This window comes from Solea senegalensis, linkage group LG9 (assembly GCF_019176455.1).
Source record: "Solea senegalensis isolate Sse05_10M linkage group LG9, IFAPA_SoseM_1, whole genome shotgun sequence".
Classification (NCBI taxonomy): Eukaryota; Metazoa; Chordata; class Actinopteri; order Pleuronectiformes; family Soleidae; genus Solea; species Solea senegalensis.
In genome coordinates this window covers 17,002,221-17,025,708 of record NC_058029.1, presented here as the reverse complement: position 1 = coordinate 17,025,708, position 23,488 = coordinate 17,002,221, and the positions used below count along the sequence as shown (strand labels likewise).

Genomic DNA, 23,488 nt, shown 5'->3' with positions numbered 1-23,488 from the left:
TATGTTGTTTTTTGTGTTTGTGAACTCCACCATCATTGCTGAGATTCTTCACAGCAAAGTGTACATTTAGTAATAAGAAGCCCAGTTATAACATGTGCTTGTATTCTATTCAATATAGTCAGCCATAAACACTTTAGCTTTAAGACAAAGGCCACTGTGTATCGTGGCTGCTAAAACTAAAGGACAACAGCGCCCACTAGTGACTAGTGGAGAGAGGTACAGAAAAAACAATCACATCACCTGAGTGCTGAAAGCAAACAGACGTTCAATTATCAGCACATTTACTGATAAATTTAGTATCAAGTGAGGTTTATTAAAAAAACTGTGTCCTAAAAACATATGTGGTGACATTATCAGTGCATATGCAATGAAAATAAATATATCATGGAGGTTGTCAAATGACAAAATACTGGAGCTGATACTATCAAAGTAAAAAAGGGACAATACTGCTAAGTGTAAAAAAAATGAGCCCTTTAAAAAAAGCCCATAAACTAATTCACAGTTCCTCATCAAATGTGACTCTTTTGTGAGAAGTCATAAAACAAGCACAGTGTTAGTATTTCAAGGTATAACTCTTCTTAGTTCTTTAGAGTTCGTCATGTTGGTAGGTGAATTCCCTCGCAGATATGAAACCGTCTTTATCCTCATCCTCATTTTTGAAGATGTCCTCAACCATCACTTCATGGTGCGTGTCATTCGGCGAGTATCCATGTTTCTCAAATTCCTTCTTAAGGTACTCTTTCACCTGAGGTATGAACAGAAAAACATGTGAGCTCCACTGACTGCAATGAAAGCATATGAATAATTAAAAAACACAGAATAAAAGTAGTGTAGGAGACTTTCGCACCTCAGTTCTAGAAAGTTTCCAGTCATCATTGAGATCCATCTCCCGAAAAGACTCGTGTGACCTCGGACCATTTCGGATCTCCATGAGCTCAATGTCAAAAATCAGAGTACTGCCTGGAGGGATCTTACCTGTCATTGAACAAAAACATACATGTAAAATACAACCTACAGCTTTTAGAATCAAAAAAAAGGTTTGTGTTAACTTACCTTTTCCTTCCTTGCCATATGCCAGAGATGGTGGGATGGTCAGCTTCCTGCGCTCTCCTGTACACATGTTCTGCAGACCTTTGTCCCAGCCTTTGATTACCTCTCGGATGCCAAGGGTGAACCATACTGCGTTTCCATCCCCTTCTTTCCGGCTGCCAAGAGTCAAAAAGGATATTAAAGTCCAGTATTCACAGAATTAATAATCGCAAAGACAGAGAAAGCACACTACGTTACACTGATTTACACATATTTGCTAGGAGAGGTCACTCACTGGTTAATACTAAGGCAAATAACAGACTGCAGCATGACACAGTGTATGTATTGTCCTACTGGATATTTCCACAACTCAACCCTAAAAAATTACTTTTTCTGCATAAGAACTTGAGTGTGGCTGATATAGATATATATATATAGATATATCTTTATATATATATAGATGCAGCATTGTCAGATAGCTAGATAGCTAGGTAGATAGATAGATAGATAGATAGATAGATAGATAGATAGATAGATAGATAGATAGATAGATAGAAACTAAATAAAAACATGAGAATACAACTGTGGAATAAGTAACAAAATATCTGAATGCAACAGAACTATTCAGTCAACATTTGTGAATATGTAAGTGCAAGTTACCGTTGATAGACAGTGGTTACCTGGAATGAAACATGGTGCCATCACTTTCCACGAATCCATCGTAATGAACAAGAAGCATATCTCCATATTTTGACTTGCGGTAACACATTAAAGGTTTATGTAAAACTTCTAATTTCACCTCTGGCTCAGGCAGTTTCCCCCCAGTGACAAACACTAACAATGAGGGCAATATCGTGAAAATAGAAAAAGACTTCATTGTCAGGTAAAGTAACTCTCTCAAATATGACAAAAATCTAATTGTAGCTTTTCTATAAAATACGCCTCCTAAAATAAATACATGGCAAGAATGCCAAATACGTGGCAGCCAACTTTAAAAACGAACACAGCCACTACTTGACTGTCGACCCGCCTCCTCTCCTTACGATTGGATAAATGTATTCCGAATATTTGTATGCCCGCATTTGATTCGTCATGGTTACACGTCAATCACTCTCAACCACACCCACACGGATTGAAAGCGTCTGACGTACGTGGGAGGAACAACGTTAGCGTCTGTCGCGATCGTTTAGAGCTCAATTCCAGAAAAAGTTTACGCAGTTTTATCGACGTAGCTGAGATGTAAAGCCGTGGTCGCTACTCCGTAAACCACACAGGGCCCCGATGGAGTCGCAGAGATCAGCTGTGCGTCACATCTTGTCACGATAAACAAGTAATGAGCGGCGAAATCACACAATTAAACAATGGAAGGAATCCTATATAAGTGGACCAATTACATAAGTGGTAAGTTACATCCGCGCTCTGCGTGGTTTCTGTTATAGTGCAGGTTTTAAGGCTGCTAGCTAGCATGACAGCGTCGCAGCCAACTGGATTTCAGTGTAAAGTGGTGTTAGCCAGCGTCGGCTTTCATGTGCAACACTTTCAACTAACCAGTATCTGTTTCTGTACCTCACTGAAATAGTCAGCAGTTAAACCAATGTGAATTTAACCTTATTTAAGAAGCATTAACAGGTAGTGCTAGCCAACGCAGGAGCATCTACCATCTGTCATTATAATCAGATTTACCTACCGATTAGTTGTTGCAGCCAGCCCCGTGGAAGAGCTAAACTCTGTACAAGTTCACGGAGCTTCATATTTCTGCTTTGGCAAAGTGAGTCTTGGAAACATAAATAATAGATTTAAAATGTGATGGAGCGTTATCATTTGTAAGAAACTATTAGGTCATCTTCACTGTATTCATGGATAATATAAAAGTGCCTGAATTACACTCACTGAAGCCTTTAACTGTGTATATATAAGGATAAACCCTGTGTCAGATGAGCTAAATAACATCTTAAACTGTGATCTCTACTAAAAACCAATACAGCTTCAGCTGTGGCCAGACATCTGAAATGCATTCTTTGTGTGTGGTTTTTCAGGTTGGCAGCCTCGTTGGTTTGTGCTTGATGGAGGAACTTTGTCATATTATGACTCACAAGAGGATGCCTGGAAAGGTTGCAAAGGCAGCATTAAAATTTCAGTTTGTGAAATCCAAGGTTCGGATATGGCTCGTTTGAAACTATGTCAATGAGGCAATGTGTAAATCATTTCCATTATTTATAGGGTGAAGGGCTTACAAGCATGTATCTTCTGTTTCCTGCTGTTTTTCAGTTCATTCCTCTGACTCGACACGTGTTGACTTGACCATACCAGGAGAGCAGTACTTTTACCTCCGAGCCATCAATGCGGCAGAAAGGCAAAAGTGGCTGGTGGCGTTGGGAACGGCCAAAGCTTGCCTTACTGACAACCGAACAAAGAGAGAAAAAGGTTTTAATGCCGGGTGCACCTGTATAGCTACAAGTTACTGTAATGTAAATGTATTGTAGTTTGTCCTAAATGTTGGTTTGTTTACCGTCACTCTTCTAGAGCTCCAAGAGAACACAGAGGCACTGAAAACTAAGATGTCAGAGCTCAGGTTGTATTGTGACCTTCTTCTGCAACAAGTAAACAAGATCAAGGACAATGATGAGCTAGGAGTCACAGAGGAGGTGAGGTTCAGTTTTGGATGAGCCGATGAAATAAGAGAAGCTGTTGTTTGTGTGAAACCTCAGTCCCGTGTGCAAGTAGCAAGACATCAGATTGCTTTGTGCTTATGCTTACACATATATCAGACAGGCAGCAAATGTTGCCACAAGAATATTTTTACTTTTATAGATTAAATTACATTTTATTATTAACAGATAATATACATACCAATACCCATTAGGTTATTGGATAGGTCACAATAGGTCAGTTAAAGTGTATATTGGTGTGTTCTTTTCAGGTTGGCATAGACAATGGAAACATGGTGAAGTCAACATGCACCACTTTCCTCAAGACTCTAGAAGAATGCATGCTGATAGCTAATCGTACTTTTAGTACAGATATGGCAACGCAGAGTCCACCAGGATCTCCTCCAGTTGCAGCTATCAAACCCCAAAAGGTATTTTTTACTCACCAACTCTGTGTCCACTCAGTGATGACAGTCTAGTTTAACCAGTCTTGCTTTGTGACTGTTCTAAACAAAACATAATCCTTTAATGTGTTTTTCCCCCCAACAGATAAAACCTGTGAACCATTTAAATCACAACCTCGGAGAGAAGTAGGTTGCTTTTCTGTTAGTATGCATTTATGTTTCCCACAGAAGAGTTGGACATGAATTGAATTCATTTCCTCCTCTTTACAGGACAAATATTGTGTTATTAATCTGCTCTTGTCATTTGTGTTGCATGTCCGTGCCTCAAGGCGCAATTTGCTAATGGGTATTAACACAAAGTAAAAAATACTGAGTGCCTTTTGTATTCATTTCAGATGGAGAGATTCAATCTCAGGAGAAGGGATTGCACAAGACAACCAGAGTCTCGACTCTGGAGCAGAGGGACCAGATGAACCAGGTCGACCTGAACGTCCTCTCACCCCGTCAGGTAAGTGATGTGTACATTGTTTGTGAGTACGCTGATGTGGACAAAAGTTACGTTATTGCATTTTCTTCAGCACTTAAAAAAACATTTTGCACATAGACGGAAAAGAAACAGTTCAGTTCTTTTCAAATATATTATTATTGGGATGTGTGTAATACATATAGTGTCTCACTGGGAAAACAAAAATACTTTAAAGACACCCCTCCCTTTTGCCCTGTGTCAGCTGGGATTGGCTCCAGCTCCCCTTTGTTAGACAGTCTGTGTTTTGATGGTAACATTAACAAGTAGAGTAGTAGGTGGGATGTATTGGCTGCTTTTGCAAGCGTTTCCAGACTCCTACCACACCAGTTTTTTTCAACTTCTTGGGCTTATTGAGAAACAAAAAATGTAAACTCAAGCTTTAATTGAAGCTATTAATCTCTTTTTAAAGGGGCACAATCCCCAAACCAAGGCAGATACAGTTGTATCTCATCATATGCCCATGGGCAGTTTCTGCTTGCTCTGTTGCTCTCACACATGCTAAATCACAGCTGGGTGTAGTCACACGGGAAACCCACCGCACAACAGACCACACCTAACCGGGATGATGGAACCTTTTCCAGCATTAATACAGCAATACTAACCACTGTTAATTCATTTATCGTGAAGTGGCACTTTACATTTACACACATGAACATCGTTTCACTGACACTGGATCAAAGGTGAGTGTGAGGTTTGTGTGAGTGCGTCCTGCTTGTGTTGAAAGAATAATGACGTGTCTGTGTCAGTGCTGCATTCCCACTTGGCCACAGCTCGACTGAAACCAAATGATGTTTGTTTCTAACCCCGTTTGTTTGCCAACAATTAATTTGTATGCGTTTGTCTGTTCACTGTATCAAACAGACACTGAAGCAAGCAAAGTCAACAGCTCGGTCCATGCAGAGCGAGTTAATCCTACTCTAAACACTACCCAGAATGCCTCTGAGGATGAACACTATGACCAACTGGCTGTGGGGACTAAAGCCGCCGATCAGAACACGACCAAACCCGAGTGTAATCACAAAGAGGACCAAAGTCAAGAGCACGAAAACAACAACAACGACGACGAGGACACGAGCACCGTCCAGCCGCTGCTGCCACAACAGGCCACCACAGACCAAGACGAGCCTCAAAATGACGACGAGGCGTTCAGGGATTCACTAGAGCCTGAAGACACAGAGCAGGTGGAAACTTTCTTCAGCACAATGGGTCACAGGTATGAAAATGCTACTCAGGAAAGTCACATCCTTTAGGACACTCAAGTTACTGTATGACCAGCTGTGATTTTTCACTATAACAGTATTCTGACAAACCAATTTAAGCTATATGTAGTATTTTTGTCAGTGAGGCACTGCACAGTTTGTGTAAATGCAGCGATTGTTTTAACATGTTGCACAGATTTCCTTAATATTCAGTGATGTGTGCATTTTAACTAAAACCTTTAAGATGTCTTGATAAGTGTTTTATATTAGTGTGTTCTGTCTTGATCACATGACACAGAGAGGCCCTCGTCTGATAATTGGGTTTGTATTGTTATTTTGTTAACATCTCACGCTGTACTTCAAACATATTTCACCTTTTTCTTTTTCAAGATATTTGAAGAGTGTTAGTCGAACAACTCGCTAATGTGAAGCATTCTGTAACATATTCTTAGGAATTCTCATCAAGTATTCAAATACCAACGACAGTTAGACAGTGTTAGACGATAACGTTAGCAAAGAACAACTCTGTGAGGATGTAGAGGAGGTAGCAGAGAAGTCTCAGGTATTGTCAGGTGCAGGATTGCATGACACTGTGTGAATTGTTCCTCTCTGGCTTGTACCTTTTTCTGTTTTCTGTTGGATTTGATCAAATAAAAGCAGAAATGGCGTGTTTACCTCTAATATATTCTTCTGTTTGAATCTGTTCTACCTTTTTTTTTTTTTTAGATTTAGTGATATAAGACTGGACGACGACAATGGTATCCCTACACAAGAGTTTTTGGACTCATGCTATGCAATAGTGCCTGTATTAGGTAGGCCACTCACTCTCAGTCTCTCCTCATCTCAAGCTGCATCATTTCCTCTTTCTCATGATGCTCATTTATATCTGTGGTTATTACTCCTTCTGTAATCCTGGTTGGGGGAAATCCTTTCTCATCTTTTTTCATGCATGTCATTCAAATCATCATTTTTCGTTTCCTCTCATGCCCTCTCTTTTCTTTCACTCTTTCACTATTTGATTAATTATATCTATTGCATGTGACGAGGCCTATAATGATGATAAGCTCATTTGCATTCACGGTGTCTTCACACAGGTGAAGGTGGTTACGGTCGTACTAACTAAAAAACTGCAGGACATTTGTGTTTCACTGTGGTTAAGTATTCTGTGTTTGAATATTGTAAACTCCGGCACATGAGAGGTAGGCAAAGTAATGCAGGGTTCACAATGTGTTGAGCTAACGAGATGCATTCAAGGCCCACGTCTAAGATGCGTTAAAGGAACCTCATTAACACATGTTAATGCACTGTAATTGATAAAAAAAACATTTTTCAGTGCTGTATCTTTTTAATATGTTCACAAATACTTATAATACTTAATAATAATAAAATTAAATAATAAAATGTATAATACTAATAAATAAAACTTTAGAATCAGGAGAATAATCGAATATTCATGCTTATCCCTAGAAACAACAGATCTGCCCGTGTCCATCGTGACCTTTTTAGATGTGGCTCAGTGTGTAGGAGGAGAGGTCACGGTAGAGTGGTCAGTCATCGAGAATCTTCTGGTAGTCTGACTGAATATTCCTGATAACCGAAGTCTTTCAAAGACTTTAAAACTGTCCATACTATGTTTAAATATGTCTCTGAATTACTGATTATGATGGTGGAGTTATATTTAAATCTATATGATCTTCAAAAGTGTAAGCGACTTCAAATGTTGACACAAAATCCACATTGGAGTGATATTTGCATGATGTCTTCTACTCGCATTCACACTTTTCTGATGCTGTGAGGCAAAGCAAATGTATCAGAAATGTAAAGATATGAAGTCTTGCGGTGCGCTACATGTCCTCATTAATTTCCCTCTTAAAACCACAGACTTTGTCCCTCTTATTTAGTTACTTCTTGAATTAACTGACCAACTTAAACTCGCTTTCAAAACAGAAGAGAAAAATGAGAAACCGTGTTTTAGTGGCAACAAAGAAATGATCTTAGACTCTCTCTTCTCAGACAAACTGGGGTCCACAGTCTTTGCGCCAGTAAAAATGGATTTTGTTGGAAATATTAAGGTAAGTGCATGTTTTTTTTTATACATAGAACAGTAAACACTTGACAAAAGTCATTTAGCTTTCAATAGAATACTGTGCAGCTGCCTTTGGTTTATCTTAATCTATAACATATGAGATCATTCTTAAATGTTCATTTTTAAAAGGAATTTTTCAATGAGCTCTCTTTATCACTTTATCACCTTGTCTCATAAAACGCTGTAGAAAATTCAGCAGAAGCTGATGTCAGACCCCGACAGCTTTCCCACACTACAGTCCATCGTGCTGCACGAAGTCCACAAAAATGTCGCCCAGGTGCGAAACTCGGCCACCGAGGCTCTGCTGTGGCTCGGACGAGGCCTGAAGTTCCTCAAAGAGTTCCTGTCAGAGGTCAACGCAGGAGAACAAGACATCCAGGCAGCGCTTAGTGAGCCAAGACCTAACACACACACACACACACACACACACACACACACACACACACACACACACACACATGATGTAAATGCATGTTTAATGTCAAGTTTCCACCTCGTCATCCTGCTCTTCTTTCACCCAGATAACGCCTATGGAAAGACTCTTCGACAGTACCATGGATGGGTTGTGCGAGGAGTATTTGCAGTAGGTCTCCCTCTCGTAAACGCTTTGTTTTCTCGAGGATGGAACAGTTTGGGGGAAAATATGTCACTGAGATTTTTCTGACACATATTTCCATTTACGTCAAGCCTCACTTAAATATTGTCTGTGTAATAGATTTAAACAAATGATGAATTAAACATGACTTGTCCCCATTGTGTATGAGTTCCATTAACATAGACAATAGAACATCCAACAGAAGGAAAAATTGCATTAAGGACTTTACGATTTACTAATCAGGGCCTGACAACTCACACAGTGGTACAGTGTTATAAAATATGTTATAAAATAAGAGAACTATGTCAAAGTGGTACCAAGCGGGAACTAAGTTGCACCAAATTCCACGAAACTTGGTGGAAACGTGTCACAGCCCAAGAAGAACTAAAAAGTATTTTGGGACCATCAACTCAACTTAACAGGAAGTTGGGCATTTTGAATTTGGTGTCCATCCCTGAGCACGTCAATCGCAACAACTTAAAAATGCGTCAGTTTGTTCAAGACGTACTAAATTCACCACATATGCCCTGAGACTTTGCCGCACATTGACCCATTTTAAATAGTTCATTGTGTGATTAATTGTTCCACCTTTACTGTTAATGTGTCATTGTCTGGTCTTCAGTGAGACTGTAGCTTCATTGTTTTGACTTGTCTCTCCTCCTCCAGTTGGCCCTGAGAGCTGCCCCGTCTTATCAAAGTTTCACCGCTGCCTTAGTGACGAGAGAGGGCGACGAGCTGCAGAGCGGTTTCATCAGCAGCGTGCACCGGGACCTGGGTGTGTACCTACCTGCCATGGAGAAGCAGCTGGCCCTCCTGGATGCCCTGTACGAGGAATATAACCTGGATTCGGACGAGGTGGTGTGAAAATCGGATTACAGTGATAGTCAGAGTTCAAGGGGAGTTACGGAACCTGACGGCAGGAGCAGAGTAGTGTCTCATCTGCTGAAGGAAGGTGCCGGATGCAAAACAACGTGAGCTTGTCCCGTGTCAGTGTGAGGTGTTTCCAGTGGTTCCTGAACTGTGTGACAGTGGAGCAGCTCGGTGGGAAGAAGGTATTGATGTTTGTATCAGCCCATAAGGAGCAGTGCAAACGTTAGCAACTAAGACTTTATGTAGATTCCAGGTCTTGGTCAAAAGACCGTTGATGGTGTCAGGGTCTGAATCCCTGTTATGCAGACTCTATGTTTTGGCTTTGTATGTACTTTATGGATTTGAAGGTACATAACCACAAGGTATTTCAGCTCCACTCTCCGAAAAGATCGTTTTTTGATTCACTTTGAACTGAGGAGAACGCAAAGGAAGTGTTTTTAACCAAGGTTTTTCACTTTGTTGTTGATTGCAAGAATAACGTCATGTCATTAACCCAAAGTACTAACAATGTCCGATTCTTATAATGCCTTAAGTATGTGATGGGCTCACATACTGGGCTGACTTTTAATTAGTATTAGTTCATTATTTTTCCTGCACTGACATTTTTTCCCCACAATTGTATTGTAAATTGTGAAGTTTGACAGCATATTTATTTGCTCTACTTCGTCGATGAGCTGACGTCACACGGGACCAAAAATGGAAAATGCACACGTGAATGGCTTTTGCCTCCTCTGCCTACAGTACGACAACACAGACGGATGAAATACTGTCATTCTGAAATAATCAAGGACTGACGGCGGCTGAATATTTATGTGGACATCCTTCCTCTTTTAAGTTATAACGTTCACAGTGATGTCATAGTTTCATTCTGACATTTGTGTAAATGTATGGACATTTGTATCCATAGAGCCTGTTAATTGTTAGCATGCTTTTATTTATTGAGAGGTGCCAATAGAAGGAGAACACAAGCCATGGTCTGGAAGTAAATTGACAGCCATTAAGGGGATTGTTTGCTAAAATACATATGTGCTTATTATGAGGTGTCTCCTCCCCCCCCCATTCTCATGTTCTGCATATATGTCAGTGTTCTTACCAGCTGTATTCTTTCATTTATGTCTATTCAGCGATGAAAACACTTAGTGGCCAGTGTAAAGTGCGACTCTTGGTCCGCTGAGCTCGTAGAACAAAGTAGGAACATTCTCACAGGGAGTGCAACAGCAGGTTTACATCACAAATGTGCAATAGGCCAATTTCCTCTTATAGAAACGTTTCCAAACCTAGAAATTTGCAATTGTAAAATGATTAGCGTTTGGTTTTCCTTTTTTTTCTTATCATTGTGTATAAAATGCCATTTGATTTTTACTTAATAAATAATGAAGTTGTCTTAGTCTTTGTCCAATCCTGTTATAGTCAGTTAATAGTCAAAAAAAGAATCGAATTTTATCACGTACATAAAAATGGAAAGTAAAACAGTGTAGGTGGCGCTGAGTTTTAAGCCACTTTTGCAAACCTTGCTGTGTGTACAATTTGTGTTTTGCGTGTGCATCAGAAGTGTGTCCTCTGCCAGGACCACAGAACCCTGCATACCAGGAATTCCCGTCTATAGGTCAGGGATTGTCACTTGGCTCAGGCCAACTGCTGGGTCCCTGTCTGCTTCCTGTCTCTGCTGTCTGCTTTGCATTTCGCTGTGTGCCACAGCTGCAACACTACACCAGCTAACCTGCACCAAAATAACCCCTTTGTTGGAAAAAGGGTCTCATTTCACAAACTTGAGAGCTTAAAATAGAGCCCGGCTTCCTACAACTTCAACTTGGGTCTTGAAAGTGGAAAAGCCAATTATAAAATGTTGAATAAGTAGCTCAATGAATCAGAGCAGGGTTTCCATGGGTCCTTGAAATCTGTGAAAGTTTGTGAATTTGACTAAAGAAAATCAAGAGATAGCCCTCCCATCTTAAATTGGCTCTGCACATTCAGTCCTTGAATTTGAGTAAATTAATGCTGGAAAGTCTTTAAAAAGTCCTTGAATTTGATGTCAACTAAGGCATGGGAACTGTGTTTCTGGTAGTTTCTCAGTGAGTACCATGTGGAAGTAAAAAAAGCTTCTTCAGTGAGTGACAGATGGTGTTGCAGCTTTGCGACACACACACACAGAGTCATGAAGGATATGAGGATTAGGAGGAAACTTTTTGTGAGCACTTCTTGACTCTTTTACCCAATGAGGCACACAGTGACATAAAAACTTCCCCACTCAGATGAGTCTGCAGAGCTTTCTGAAATCAGTCACTCTATGTCTATGTGCAGGGCCACAACAACACAAGAGAATTAATCAGCATTGAGAACTCATCTGACAATGGTTTGCATGTAATAGACATTCAGTTAATATCTGTGTTTCAAACTCCACAAATGTTCAGTGGCATCTGCAGTGACATTAAGAGCCGCACTGTGGTTCAAATCTGATTGCTCTGGTTATGGAATGAACGTGATGGGATAAATACACCAAGGTAAACTTTTACTCGGACATCTGAGCAGGCAAATTGTCCTAATGTGATTTGGAGAATGCTAATGCCTCAAACATCTCTGTGGCAACACTGGTCCAAAAACCTGTATCACTGTTCCTCATCTCCAGACACAGACTCAAAGTTTAAACCTCTCACCATGTCTGAGGAAAAATGGCAAGTGTTTCACTGTGGTCTGTTTAGTCTACGGCAGCACTTTGTGCACAGCTGCTGACAGCATCTGAGCGCTCTGCCCCTCAAGGGAACATCAGCAGCATCTCAATCCCCGTCTGCTGTCACCGAGTGCTCACATCAGCTGGAAACACACAACATCAGACAGGAGTGACTCCATAATTCAGCTTTTATTTTCAATGTCCACAACTATACTGTATAAATCAGAACAGAAGAATAAAACAGAATGAACCTTCACGAGCCCGGTCACAGTGAGTAATAGATTTCACAAAGTTACACGTTACAGTACGTTACCACATGCGCGTTATGTTTTCAGCATTGTTGTGCATACACAGTACAGGATACGGCACAGCAGCACGTGCCGTGGACGCGACGTTCAACACAGATGAACGTCGCGCGTCCACGCGGTTCCCTTTCTGTCATATAAGGCGTGGAACACGTAGAGTAACATTTGGCGGGAAGCAACACTGACATTTCTTAAGAACCGCCGATGAGTGACAGTGGTTTACAAAACGTTGTCCGACAGCGCGGAAGCATATACAGTCGCCCACGATCATTAGCACAGTTCTACAAGCATGCCTGACACAACATAGTAACAGTCTTTATCCTGTGATTGCTTTTACAGAACAATATTGTCGTTGTGACACCTGACTGCGTGTAAGTGTGTGTGTGTGTGTGTGTGAGAAAATGTCTCCCCTTGGCACTGTGACTGATACAGTAGCTTATGGAAAATGTCAGCTTATATTGGAAAAGGTTATCCTTACTATTTGGTGCCCAGCACACAGCAGACTACATCTACACTGTAAAAGTTTGCCGTTTACACTGTAAGACAGACAGACAGACAGACAGACAGACTGGATAAAGAGGTATCAGAGTAAATACAGTAATGACCGTAAGAGAGCGGAAGTGCAATTCCTCCCCCTTTAAGCAGCTACAGACTCTTCCAGCCTCCCCGTGTGCAGTGAGGATATTAAGAACATAAGAGTTTTAAGCCTTCACGTACATCACAACTATCTATCACTTCTCAGTGAAGCACAGGGAGGCAGCTCGAGCGCACTCAGAGGACTGCAACGCTGTCCATCAGGATTCTTTAAGCGGAGGACATCTGAGCACGTGGCTGTGTTGAGCTACGTTACCCGTTGGTTCCTGAGAAGTTGTTGTTTTTGTTTTTTTTTTTGAATTTATGAAACCTTGTTCAGACTCTGGATGTCGCAGTCAAGTACAGTAGCATCACATGGTTATAACAGTCTCACTGAAGTATGTACAAGTGCATAATTCATGCGGATACATTCACATGGATCTCCGCCTCTGACCACACATGTTGGATCTTAATATGTGCCTGGTTTTATATTGACAAACTGCAGGGTTACATGCTTGGATACCGACAGCTGCTGTCATGGTCTCGGCAAATCCGGCCTCATGCAAAATGCTGTGCACCGCCGCTCACACTGCAGTAGAAAACCCGAGGCCATGGCTCTGGATGTCCTACTACTGACCCCCTCGGTCTCAGCAGTAACTGGGTCAAGATTTACAAGACTCAGGGTCCGCACTTAGTTATGTCTCTGCATGGCTGTCATACAACTGTTGCATCCAGAGGCTGAGTCCGGTCCTATCAGGCGAGGTGAGGAGGCCAGGTCTTAAGTCCTGCTTGTTAAGACAGACTGCAGTTGTCCTGTGCATTTTCAGAAATGTGGGTCAAGGCTTAAGCCTCCCTTGACCAGCTCTGTAACCCCCAGAAGAGCCATGTGGCATCTCAGCAGCCGTACAGAGGAGTTATATATGTGTATGTGTACGTCTTTTGTCTTTGAAGGCGCTGCGGCTTCCTCGTCCTTCAGAGTCTCTTGCTCAGAGTGCTTTTGTTCTTTTTGTTTTTTTTGTTTTTTGCATGAAAATGTTCCTGTTTTGTGTGAAGCACGCAACACACACACACACACAGAGAGGATCCCCCCCGCGCTGTTCTGTCCCGCTCCATCCTCAAGTGAAGTACTTGCAGCTTGTGGAGTCAATGACACAGTGTGGTGTGCACTTGAGCTGACCATATGACCTGAGGTGACGAGGGAGAAACACACTTACATGTCAATAAGCCAGTTGCCCTTTTGATGCTGATGGGTTTTTATTATCCACATAATAAGTTGTATCGTGTGCCGCTTACCCCGGAAGATATGAGTTACATGTCTGGTATCCAAAGTCCTTTCCATCACACTCCTCTGCCCCCTCATAGCGATATCCATCCCCACAGTAGGCGTGTTTACACTCTGCAGTGAGGGGAGACAGCAGGGGTCAGGTTATACAGTATGTGCACTGCGGAAGTACAACTAAGAAGTTACCATGACTTACTGACGCAGCCATCGGTGACCACTCTGTTTCTGTCATCACACTGCTCCCCCCTGGAAACCTGCACTATCCCGTCGCCGCAGTAACCCTCGTCATCGGGCGCATTTTCCATGGACTGGAACGGTGTCAGCTGGAATGGAAAAGTCTGTGACAAAAATGTTTAAAAAAAAAACAAAGAAATTGGGAAAAAATAACGAAAAAAAGGGAAAGAAAACCCTGACTGTACACAATAAAGTGTGATTTTGCTGAGTGCAGTGATACCTGGATTGGCAGCCAGCCATCGATGTCTTTGAAATAGAGAGATCGCTGGTCTTTGCGGAATGCAAGAGCATTATCAATGTGAAGGCGCTCCAGTTCTTCCTCATTGCTTACAACGAATATCTGAATGACGGACAAAGAGAGAATATTATTCTTTGTATTTAGAGCATTTTAACACATTATGAGGTTGAGTCACACTGAAGTACAAAAGACTTTTTATTTTCATATAAATAAAAAATTATGAAAACCAATAGTCAGCAATATTATCAGAAATGTATAGGGTGTTTGGGCCGATAACCGATGCCAATATATAATAGTGAAATTAACATAATATTTGTCATTTATATGCCTTGTTTAAGTCTTTTAAAACAATTGGTCAACAAGCAATTTTTTCATATATTGTACATCAAACCTTTATCAAATTGATATTAAAGAAAATGATGCCAGAATGTATATATACTGTATATATTGTTATTGAATTATTGCCCAGCACTAATTCTGTATATTGTGGAAAAGTATAACTTTTTAAGAAACCTTTTACATTAGAGAATATAAAGCCTAGTCGGTATTACCGCTGGAACTTTGGGATAGTTTCCTTTGGCGGAATAATCATCAAATGGAAAACTGCTGACAGGGCCGCAGCTACACTTTCCAGGAGGCCCCGGTGGACCACGTGCACCCTTTGTTCCAACCATGTAAACACCTAAACACACAGGCAACATTATTTATATCCAAATGCTGCAGACTGGTGTAAATGTCAGACTAGTAGTGAGTGAAACAGTATGCAGTGTCTTTAAATCATCTATAAAGAAGCAAACACAAATAATTAAATTCATGCAGAAACCTGATAAAGATAACAAATGCCGCTTTAATTACGTGGTGACATAGTGTTTGTAAAACGGTAGGGAGCTTCGCCATCTGTGAATCTATTTTAGCCACATGATGTCACGTCGAGAGCGTCTCGTTTCACCTCGGGAGATTAGTTTTCTCTAGCACTAAATAAGACGTTACATCTCACATCTTTATGTTCGCCTCTCTCCTCACTGACTGAACACGGAAATCAACCCCCTGCAAGTGGACTAGACATCCTTGCAATGCGTCAAATCAATTCAATTAAATCTAATTTGATTTAGTGTCACTGTGCTGTGCACGCAGCAGATGTGCAGACAAAAAGAGCAGCATTTCCCTTGGGATTTTTAATGAATATTAAAAGACACAAAACACTTGAAAGGTCCAGTGTGTAAGAATTAGTGACATCTAATGGTGAGACTGAGGAATAATCTGAGGACTCGGGACTGAGGACGTGTGCCGGGAACTACGGGCTTCACATACCACAAAGGATGTTGTTCTCCCTTGTTTGTGTAGTAAGATTCTGCTTATAAACATCAAACACATGGCTGGTTTGTCTGTTTGAGCTGCTGTAAAAACAAGATGGCAGCCTCTTCCCTAAAGAACATACTCTTTCTATTTTTCGTTAATTAATGTATTTGTTTACTTACTTCTGGGTTGTCATTTTTTAACTTTGTATTGATTACAATTCTATCTGTGTGTGTGTATTAATATGTCCATGGACACTACATGAATAAATGACCTGTGGCAGGTGAACCTGGAGGGCCAGGGTGTCCTTGAATTCCCTGCGGTCCTGCAGGTCCCATAGGACCAACACTGCCAGTGTCTCCTTTCATTCCCTGAAACACAATCAATACACACGCTGGTCACATTTGAAAACAGAGAATAAAATCATGTACAAAAACAAACATGTCTGTGCTCTGGCGTCTTATTGTACACCCAGAATTGTAAATCTCCTTCTACTGTTTCACTTCTAAAAGAAAGTCACATGCCCACAAACACTTCACCTGTTTGCCTCTTTTCCCTGGTCGACCTGTGGGTCCTCTGTTTCCTGAGATTCCAGGTTCTCCTTTTGGACCCAGTTCACCCTGCACGACAAGTCACATCACAAGTCAACATCTGGTTTGGTCAGATTTCTGTAATTCTGGTTGAGATAATTCAATTATGCTTTGTTGAGTGTGTTGCTCACTTTCTGTCCAAGCATTCCTGGGAAACCCATGGCACCCTGTGGATACAGAGGAAAGAATGATTGTAACAGACTTTTACAGTGTATATATACGCTACATATACTGCATATATACATATATATATACATAGATACACACACACACTCACATATATATATATACACTACCGTTCAAAAGTTTGGGGTCACATTGAAATGTCCTTATTTTTGAAGGAAAAGCACTGTACTTTTCAATGAAGATAACTTTAAAGTAGTCTTAACTTTAAAGAAATACACTCTATACATTGCTAATGTGGTAAATGACTATTCTAGCTGCAAATGTCTGGTTTTTGGTGCAATATCTACATAGGTGTATAGAGGCCCATTTCCAGCAACTAACACTCCAGTGTTCTAATGGTACAATGTGTTTGCTTATTGGCTCAGAAGGCTAATTGATGATTAGAAAACCCTTGTGCAATCATGTTCAGACATCTGAAAACAGTTTAGCTCGTTACAGAAGCTACAAAACTGACCTTCCTTTGAGCAGATTGAGTTTCTGGAGCATCACATTTGTGGGGTCAATTAAACGCTCAAAATGGCCAGAAAAAGAGAACTTTCATCTGAAACTCGACAGTCTATTCTTGTTCTTAGAAATGAAGGCTATTCCATGCGAGAAATTGCTAAGAAATTGAAGATTTCCTACAACGCTGTGTACTACTCCCTTCAGAGGACAGCACAAACAGGCTCTAACCAGAGTAGAAAAAGAAGTGGTAGGCCGCGTTGCACAACTGAGCAAGAAGAATAAGTACATTAGAGTCTCTAGTTTGAGAAACAGACGCCTCACAGGTCCCCAACTGGCATCTTCATTAAATAGTACCCGCAAAACACCAGTGTCAACATCTACAGTGAAGAGGCGGCTGCGGGATACTGGGCTTCAGGGCAGAGTGACAAAGAAAAAGCCATATCTGAGACTGGCCAATAAAAGAAAAAGATTAAGATGGGCAAAAGAACACAGACATTGGACAGAGGAAGACTGGAAAAAAGTGTTGTGGACGGATGAATCCAAGTTTGAGGTGTTTGGATCACAAAGAAGAACGTTTGTGAGACGCAGAACAAATGAAAAGATGCTGGAAGAATGCCTGACGCCATCTGTTAAGCATGGTGGAGGTAATGTGATGGTCTGGGGTTGCTTTGGTGCTGGTAAGGTGGGAGATTTGTACAGTGTAAAAGGGATTCTGAATAAGGAAGGCTATCACTCCATTTTGCAACGCCATGCCATACCCAGTGGACAGCGCTTGATTGGAGCCAATTTCATCCGACAACAGGACAATGACCCTAAACACACCTCCAAATTGTGCAAGAACTATTTAGAGCAGAAGCAGGCAGCTGGTATTCTATCTGTAATGGAGTGGCCAGCGCAGTCACCAGATCTGAACCCCATTGAGCTGTTGTGGGAGCAGCTTGACCGTATGGTACGCAAGAAGTGCCCATCCAACCAATCCAACTTGTGGGAGCTGCTTCTGGAAGCGTGGGGTGCAATTTCTCCAGATTACCTCAACAAATTAACAGCTAGAATGCCAAAGGTCTGCAATGCTGTAATTGCTGCAAATGGAGGATTCTTTGACGAAAGCAAAGTTTGATGTAAAAAAAATCGTATTTCAAATACAAATCATTATTTCTAACCTTGTCAATGTCTTGACTCTATTTTCTATTCATTTCACAACGTATGGTGGTGAATAAGTGTGACTTTTCATGGAAAACACAAAATTGTTTGGGTGACCCCAAACTTTTGAACGGTAGTGTATATATACATACATAGTGTACACCTGTGATTTACCACAATACCACTGATACTCTGCCCACCTTGTCGCCTTTCACTCCACTGTCACCACGATCACCTCGGGAACCCTGAATACACACAATGTACAATTGACACATTACGCTACAATAGCAACATGGTAATAATTGTAAATCAGAGAATTTATTCTGCGTTCATTTTCATTCATTTTCTTTTGCTTTATTGTTTTTGGAGTGCTGGAAAAGAAAAAAATATTGCCTTTCCAATCAACACTTTAAATAAAAATCAAACTTAATCCATAAAAACATTCGGTGTGTGTGCACAGAATTATATGTCATTGTATGGTTGCTTACCTTTTCCCCTTTATACCCTGGTAAACCCTGGAGTAAAGGTGCAACAAATAATTAATGAATAACCAGGATGAAAATGAAGAAATGATGAAAGCATCCTCTTCATAGTGTCACTGTGTTAGGTTGAATGTACAGTAGATCATACCCTTGGCCCAATTGGTCCTCTGGCTCCAGGTAAACCCATCAGCCCTGAGTCGCCTTTCTCACCCTGACACAGAGAGAACCAGGTCTAAGATAAATGTGAACTGGCATCTTTTGCAGGGCACATGTCCCACAAAAAATTAAATAATAATAATAAAAAGAATTATATATATATATGTATACATATACAAATACACACATATATGTATATAAAACATGATAAGTGCAGACTAGGTTATTTTGCACCACTGTAGTCCAGCGACAGTATTACTAAGCATGGAGACTATATATAGAGAAGTGTAAACTTTATAAACTCATACAGTAACTGGGAGGTCCAGCTAACTTGGAATTGAAATGTAAGCATGGTGATGTGATGTCACGTTTGTGTGTGGAAATAACTGCAGCGGCAATCCAATTCTTCCGAGGGGACAAATAAAGTATCCGTCTAACAAGGTTGCAAGTTACATAACAGTGTATTTACATAACCATGCAGCCGTGGTACAAATGGGCACACAGACCTCATCTGTACTAATCTTTAATTTGCACTCACTGGGTTGAAGTCACGTCATTCATCATCTTTGTTAGGAGGACTGACTTACTCACTTTGGGCCCACTTGGTCCCGGCCATCCAGCTGGTCCCTGTTTCCCAGGAAGTCCTTGAGGACCTGTCCGACCCTGACAGCACACATCAACTTTAACATCGGAGACACAGACATACTGTAGCGCATGAAAGGCTAATAAAACAACTGTTAGGAATAGTCACGTAAAACCTGTTTGCTTTGAAGGTAAAAATAAAAATAAAGTGCAAGATTAACTGTGTAAGCCGACAGCCTGCTGGCTATAGTATTTATCAGACGCTGCTGTACATGTAGGGGGAGAAAATGACTTTAACGAGCCCTGTCACTTTGCTCTCTTTAATTAAATGATGGGCTGTATATAGAACAGGAGTCGGGAGAACAGGAGAATAAAATGATTTATGACCTGGCTGAAGCACTAAGCTAAATTGCACTGCAGTGCTGCAAAGCTCTTCTGTCAGGCCACCAGCCAGTGAAGCTCTCCCACCGGGCCACTTTGACTGCTCAACCACAGCGACTGACCACTGAGCAGGTCACTTCTCCTCTGCCTGATGTGGTCACACTCTTGTTGTAAAGCTGCTTTCTAACAGGAAGGGAGGGTGATCTGACAGGGAGGCGTGGAGCTGGGTGTCTTTGAGGGGTCGATAGGGAGGCGATATATTCCCTGATGTGAGAGGACACCAACAGTAGGTCAGCGCCCTCTGCTACCAAAACAGCGCGTCTCAGCAGCTCTGTTTCCCTCGCATCCTGTCAAAGTGTCTGTTCTGTCTCCTGTCAAGGTTGTGCTTTGCCCACAGTGTCCTGATGCACACAACCAGGCACAGGCAGGGCCGTGAGTTGCAGCTACCAAGACAGCAGAGGCACTGTATCTCATTTTTGAGTAAATCCACTTAGCGGAGAACACGGCTTGATTAATGGAGACTCTCACCTTTTGCCCAGGTCGTCCGATTTCTCCCTGACAACAGGATGTAGAGGAGGGAACAAGGACAGCGGCCATTTAATGCACTTCCAGTCATTTGCAACAAGTCAATTCGATTTCAGCTTACAAATGAATGAGTAGCAGTAAAATGTATAACGACCAGAGTAAATGATATGATGGGGAAGTAAACTGCTTACCTTTTCTCCCTTAGGTCCTCCTATCCCAGGTAATCCAGGAGGACCCTGATGAGCATGAAACAAAATTAACAGCACATGATCATAAATCATAGAGATAGCCATCTAAAGTAGTTTTATTATCCACAATATCCCACCACAAAGTCATGTCTGCTTCTGTAGACCCACAGCGGCAGTTTCAATTAGCTAAAGGCTGAGTGGCCACTATTGATTTAAAAACGGCCTTATGGGTCTCTCTTGATATAGTGAAACACTGCTGCAGAGCAGCTCGTGCAGCCCAAGAGGCCCATGCACACAGCACAAGCTTCAACAGTCATTTTGTAAATCTGCTTTTCACTAATGAAATGCTCAGTCCAGAGAGGAGGACGTTTTATACAAAATGTCTCTGTCTTTCACTAACCGGGGAACACAAACACACCGACGACACACGCTTGTGTCGGTAATCCCTGGAATTTACGCGACACAGTGCGCCTTTCCAGGCAGATGGACGGATTCTGAGAATGATGTCTGGCAAGCAGTGGAAAAAGGCTATTTGTGTCGGAGCTAAATGTGGAGCGTTAATGGGGCTGCTGTGTTTCATGGGCCAGAGAAATCCCCCCATCCCAAGCTCCACAGGAACCCTCAAGTTGGAGAGGAGATACCGGATAATAATACATAGTAAAAACGGAATTTGAACACGTTAAATGTGTAAAGACCCCAAACATGAACGTCTGGGGTTCAGCCACACTGACTGAGAATCATTGAATTGTTAAATGATGAAACAAAGGTACTAGACCTACAGTGCATGATGAATGCTCAGAAAAAAGGTGTTTGCATCCTACCTGAGGTCCAGGAGGACCAGCAGGTCCGGCGGGGCCTTGGACACAGGGAGAACCCTTGTTCTCATTGCCCCGCTTAGATTCAGCACCATCATTTGGATTGCCTTCATTCTGTGAAATGAAACAGTACACAAATGAGACTTCTTTAAAGCTTTGACAAATTCTTATTAGACATTAGAGTATCAGCAAAAAAAAAACAAATAAATAAACAAATACAACTTCACCCAAGGACACATTAAGAGTCAGATATTCCACAATAGAAAGTCACATGACTTCGACTCACATGAGTGTGACGGCGCCAAAGTGAAGGGGGTGGAGGAAAGAGTGGGGGAGGAGGTGGGCTCAGTAAACAGCATGGGTTGAATCTCTTCTGCTGCTCCTGGGACCTGAGAGCTGTGTAAGGTGTGCATGCAGTCAGTGGCTACTGTCAAAACTGTATCACTCAATGTGGATCCTGACCTCTGCAAAAACCAAACAAGAAGAGACATGCACATGCAGGGACAACTGCGCTTCATACACGGGCACGTTGCATTTTTACTCTACAGCATATGTTGTGAATATAATGGGAGTGAAACTCGTGGAGGCTACCACATGCAGGGGCAGTGTAAGTGACAGGCAAACAGGTGTAAACTATCAAATCATGACAGCCTTTCAGCAGCGTCCCTATGGTTGGACACCGATATGAAGCGCCTGTGGTTCTCACTGAAGGACTGGAGCTGGCCTCGCTATTTATAGAGGCAACGCCAGTCAACCTCATGCACGATTGGAAAATGAAAACAAGTGTATTTTACCAGCACAACAAGCTCAAATGGATCTCAAAGTCAGGCATTCGGAGCCCATGTTCCTACAGCTCAAGTGTCTCAAAACATGCATGCATATTACTGTATGTACAACACACACTCACACACACACACACACGCAGGAGGACTATTTTCTTACCTGCTGGGACTGAAATAAAGCTGTCCACAAACGAGGACTGAGCCAGGCCATAACAAAACCACAGTGGCAAATACAATCCAAGTGTTAGAAGAGTCATGCTGCTCCAGATAGTTGCCAGACTTTATTTCTGAGCCACAGCAGCCCTCACACGCTGCCTTTCTCTCTCCCTCTCTCCTCACTGTCCTCTCCCCTCAGCTCCCCTCCCTCTGTGCTCACTCTTCTCTGTCTCCTTTATGTCCTCAGAAGAGGGAACGCTGACCAATGCCCATTAAATCTTTCCTCCGCATCAGTGTGCGCTAAAATTATAGGACAGAGCCCGCCAGCTGCTTCGAGTGCTGGTATTTGATCTGTACAACTGCAGTGGTGGCTTTTGTTATTTGTCCTTATCGTAATGGGCTTTTTCTTTGCCAGAGATTCAAAAATGATTCTCAATGGAGCTGTGTAAGCACATTTGAGCATTGTATCTGTCTTTTTTTACGCAGTACTCTGTGTATTATGACATCATTTAAATGCAGGGTAAATCTGTTGTATTAAGAATTGCCTTTTTCCACTTAGGCTAAGCTATTAAAATATTAGAAATACAGACAGTTCTTAAGCACTGCAACTGTATGACTATCTATTTTTGCACAGATACACAGACACTTTTTTCAAAAATTTAAAAAGGAAACAGGCTAAACGAGTGAGAAAATACTGCAACTGGATATAAACAAATACACAGCTATATAATGAATGTGAGCTGACTATGCACTCACTTATTTTTGCCAAGATTTTACTGCACTAAAACAAAAAGTATGTAGACACTGCATCAGTCACTGCTGTAACTGGATTCCAGCGCCAAGTGGACCATTATGTGACACCTTTATATTACCAGCGTTTGCAATGGACCCTTTTGGATGTTATGCATTATTGCTATGCAGGAGTTAGAGCTAAAATATTTAGCTGATGAATTGATTTGTTTTTGAATCATCAAAGTGTGACAATAATCTGTCATTGGAGCTTCTTGGAAATAAGGATTTGTCTTCATTGGCACAGTTAACTGAATATTTGGGGGCTTTGAATGGTTAATCCAGCAAAAAATTGTCACATTGGGCTCTAGTAAGTAAA

General features: G+C 41.5%; 3 protein-coding genes across 4 annotated transcripts; 1 reads left to right on the top strand and 2 right to left on the bottom strand.

The window, feature by feature from the left end:
* Positions 1–292: 292 nt before the first annotated feature.
* On the bottom strand, positions 293–2,044 carry fkbp14 (FKBP prolyl isomerase 14). The gene is made up of 4 exons (XM_044034241.1): positions 1,710–2,044; positions 1,054–1,205; positions 848–975; positions 293–745 (listed from the first exon to the last, which is right to left on the bottom strand). The coding sequence occupies exons 1-4, from the start codon at positions 1,904–1,906 to the stop codon at positions 587–589; spliced, it is 636 nt and encodes a 211-aa protein (XP_043890176.1). The 5' UTR covers positions 1,907–2,044; the 3' UTR covers positions 293–586.
* A 221-nt stretch (positions 2,045–2,265) lies between these two features.
* On the top strand, positions 2,266–10,740 carry plekha8 (pleckstrin homology domain containing, family A (phosphoinositide binding specific) member 8). Its single transcript, XM_044034561.1, has 13 exons — positions 2,266–2,430; positions 3,066–3,182; positions 3,298–3,453; positions 3,553–3,674; positions 3,950–4,108; positions 4,227–4,267; positions 4,477–4,589; positions 5,469–5,820; positions 6,533–6,618; positions 7,820–7,878; positions 8,080–8,281; positions 8,414–8,475; positions 9,154–10,740. Exons 1-13 carry the CDS (start codon positions 2,391–2,393, stop codon positions 9,349–9,351), a joined length of 1,707 nt encoding a protein of 568 aa, XP_043890496.1. The 5' UTR covers positions 2,266–2,390; the 3' UTR covers positions 9,352–10,740.
* A 1,457-nt stretch (positions 10,741–12,197) lies between these two features.
* Positions 12,198–23,438, bottom strand: colq (collagen-like tail subunit (single strand of homotrimer) of asymmetric acetylcholinesterase). Of its 2 annotated transcripts, none has more exons than XM_044033780.1 (17): positions 22,385–23,438; positions 21,729–21,838; positions 21,449–21,556; positions 20,631–20,675; positions 20,443–20,469; positions 19,543–19,614; positions 18,944–19,006; positions 18,802–18,828; positions 18,514–18,558; positions 16,675–16,710; positions 16,493–16,573; positions 16,228–16,324; positions 15,209–15,339; positions 14,640–14,759; positions 14,382–14,523; positions 14,197–14,299; positions 12,198–14,088 (listed from the first exon to the last, which is right to left on the bottom strand). In XM_044033780.1, exons 1-17 carry the CDS (start codon positions 22,479–22,481, stop codon positions 14,019–14,021), a joined length of 1,374 nt encoding a protein of 457 aa, XP_043889715.1. In that variant the 5' UTR covers positions 22,482–23,438; the 3' UTR covers positions 12,198–14,018. The 2 variants fall into 2 exon arrangements, with proteins under 2 accessions (XP_043889715.1, XP_043889716.1); XM_044033781.1 differs by having other exon boundaries at positions 14,382–14,508.
* Positions 23,439–23,488: the final 50 nt, after the last annotated feature.

What these genes read in the sequence shown, in the direction of transcription:
- fkbp14 (XM_044034241.1), bottom strand. Translation starts at nt 1,906, where the DNA reads ATGAAGTCTTTTTCTATTTTCACGATATTGCCCTCATTGTTAGTGTTT. An exon ending in ATATGGCAAGGAAGGAAAAG is followed by an intron (nt 976 to 1,053) that starts GTAAGTTAACAC and finishes GTTCAATGACAG; the next exon opens with GTAAGATCCCTCCAGGCAGT. An exon ending in GGAAACTTTCTAGAACTGAG is followed by an intron (nt 746 to 847) that starts GTGCGAAAGTCT and finishes TTCATACCTCAG; the next exon opens with GTGAAAGAGTACCTTAAGAA.
- plekha8 (XM_044034561.1), top strand. Translation starts at nt 2,391, where the DNA reads ATGGAAGGAATCCTATATAAGTGGACCAATTACATAAGTG. An exon ending in ACGTCCTCTCACCCCGTCAG is followed by an intron (nt 4,590 to 5,468) that starts GTAAGTGATGTG and finishes TGTATCAAACAG; the next exon opens with ACACTGAAGCAAGCAAAGTC. An exon ending in TTCAGCACAATGGGTCACAG is followed by an intron (nt 5,821 to 6,532) that starts GTATGAAAATGC and finishes TTTTTTTTTTAG; the next exon opens with ATTTAGTGATATAAGACTGG.
- colq (XM_044033780.1), bottom strand. Translation starts at nt 22,481, where the DNA reads ATGACTCTTCTAACACTTGGATTGTATTTGCCACTGTGGTTTTGTTAT. An exon ending in TTTGGCGCCGTCACACTCAT is followed by an intron (nt 21,557 to 21,728) that starts GTGAGTCGAAGT and finishes TTCATTTCACAG; the next exon opens with AATGAAGGCAATCCAAATGA. An exon ending in GAGGACCTAAGGGAGAAAAG is followed by an intron (nt 20,470 to 20,630) that starts GTAAGCAGTTTA and finishes TCCTGTTGTCAG; the next exon opens with GGAGAAATCGGACGACCTGG.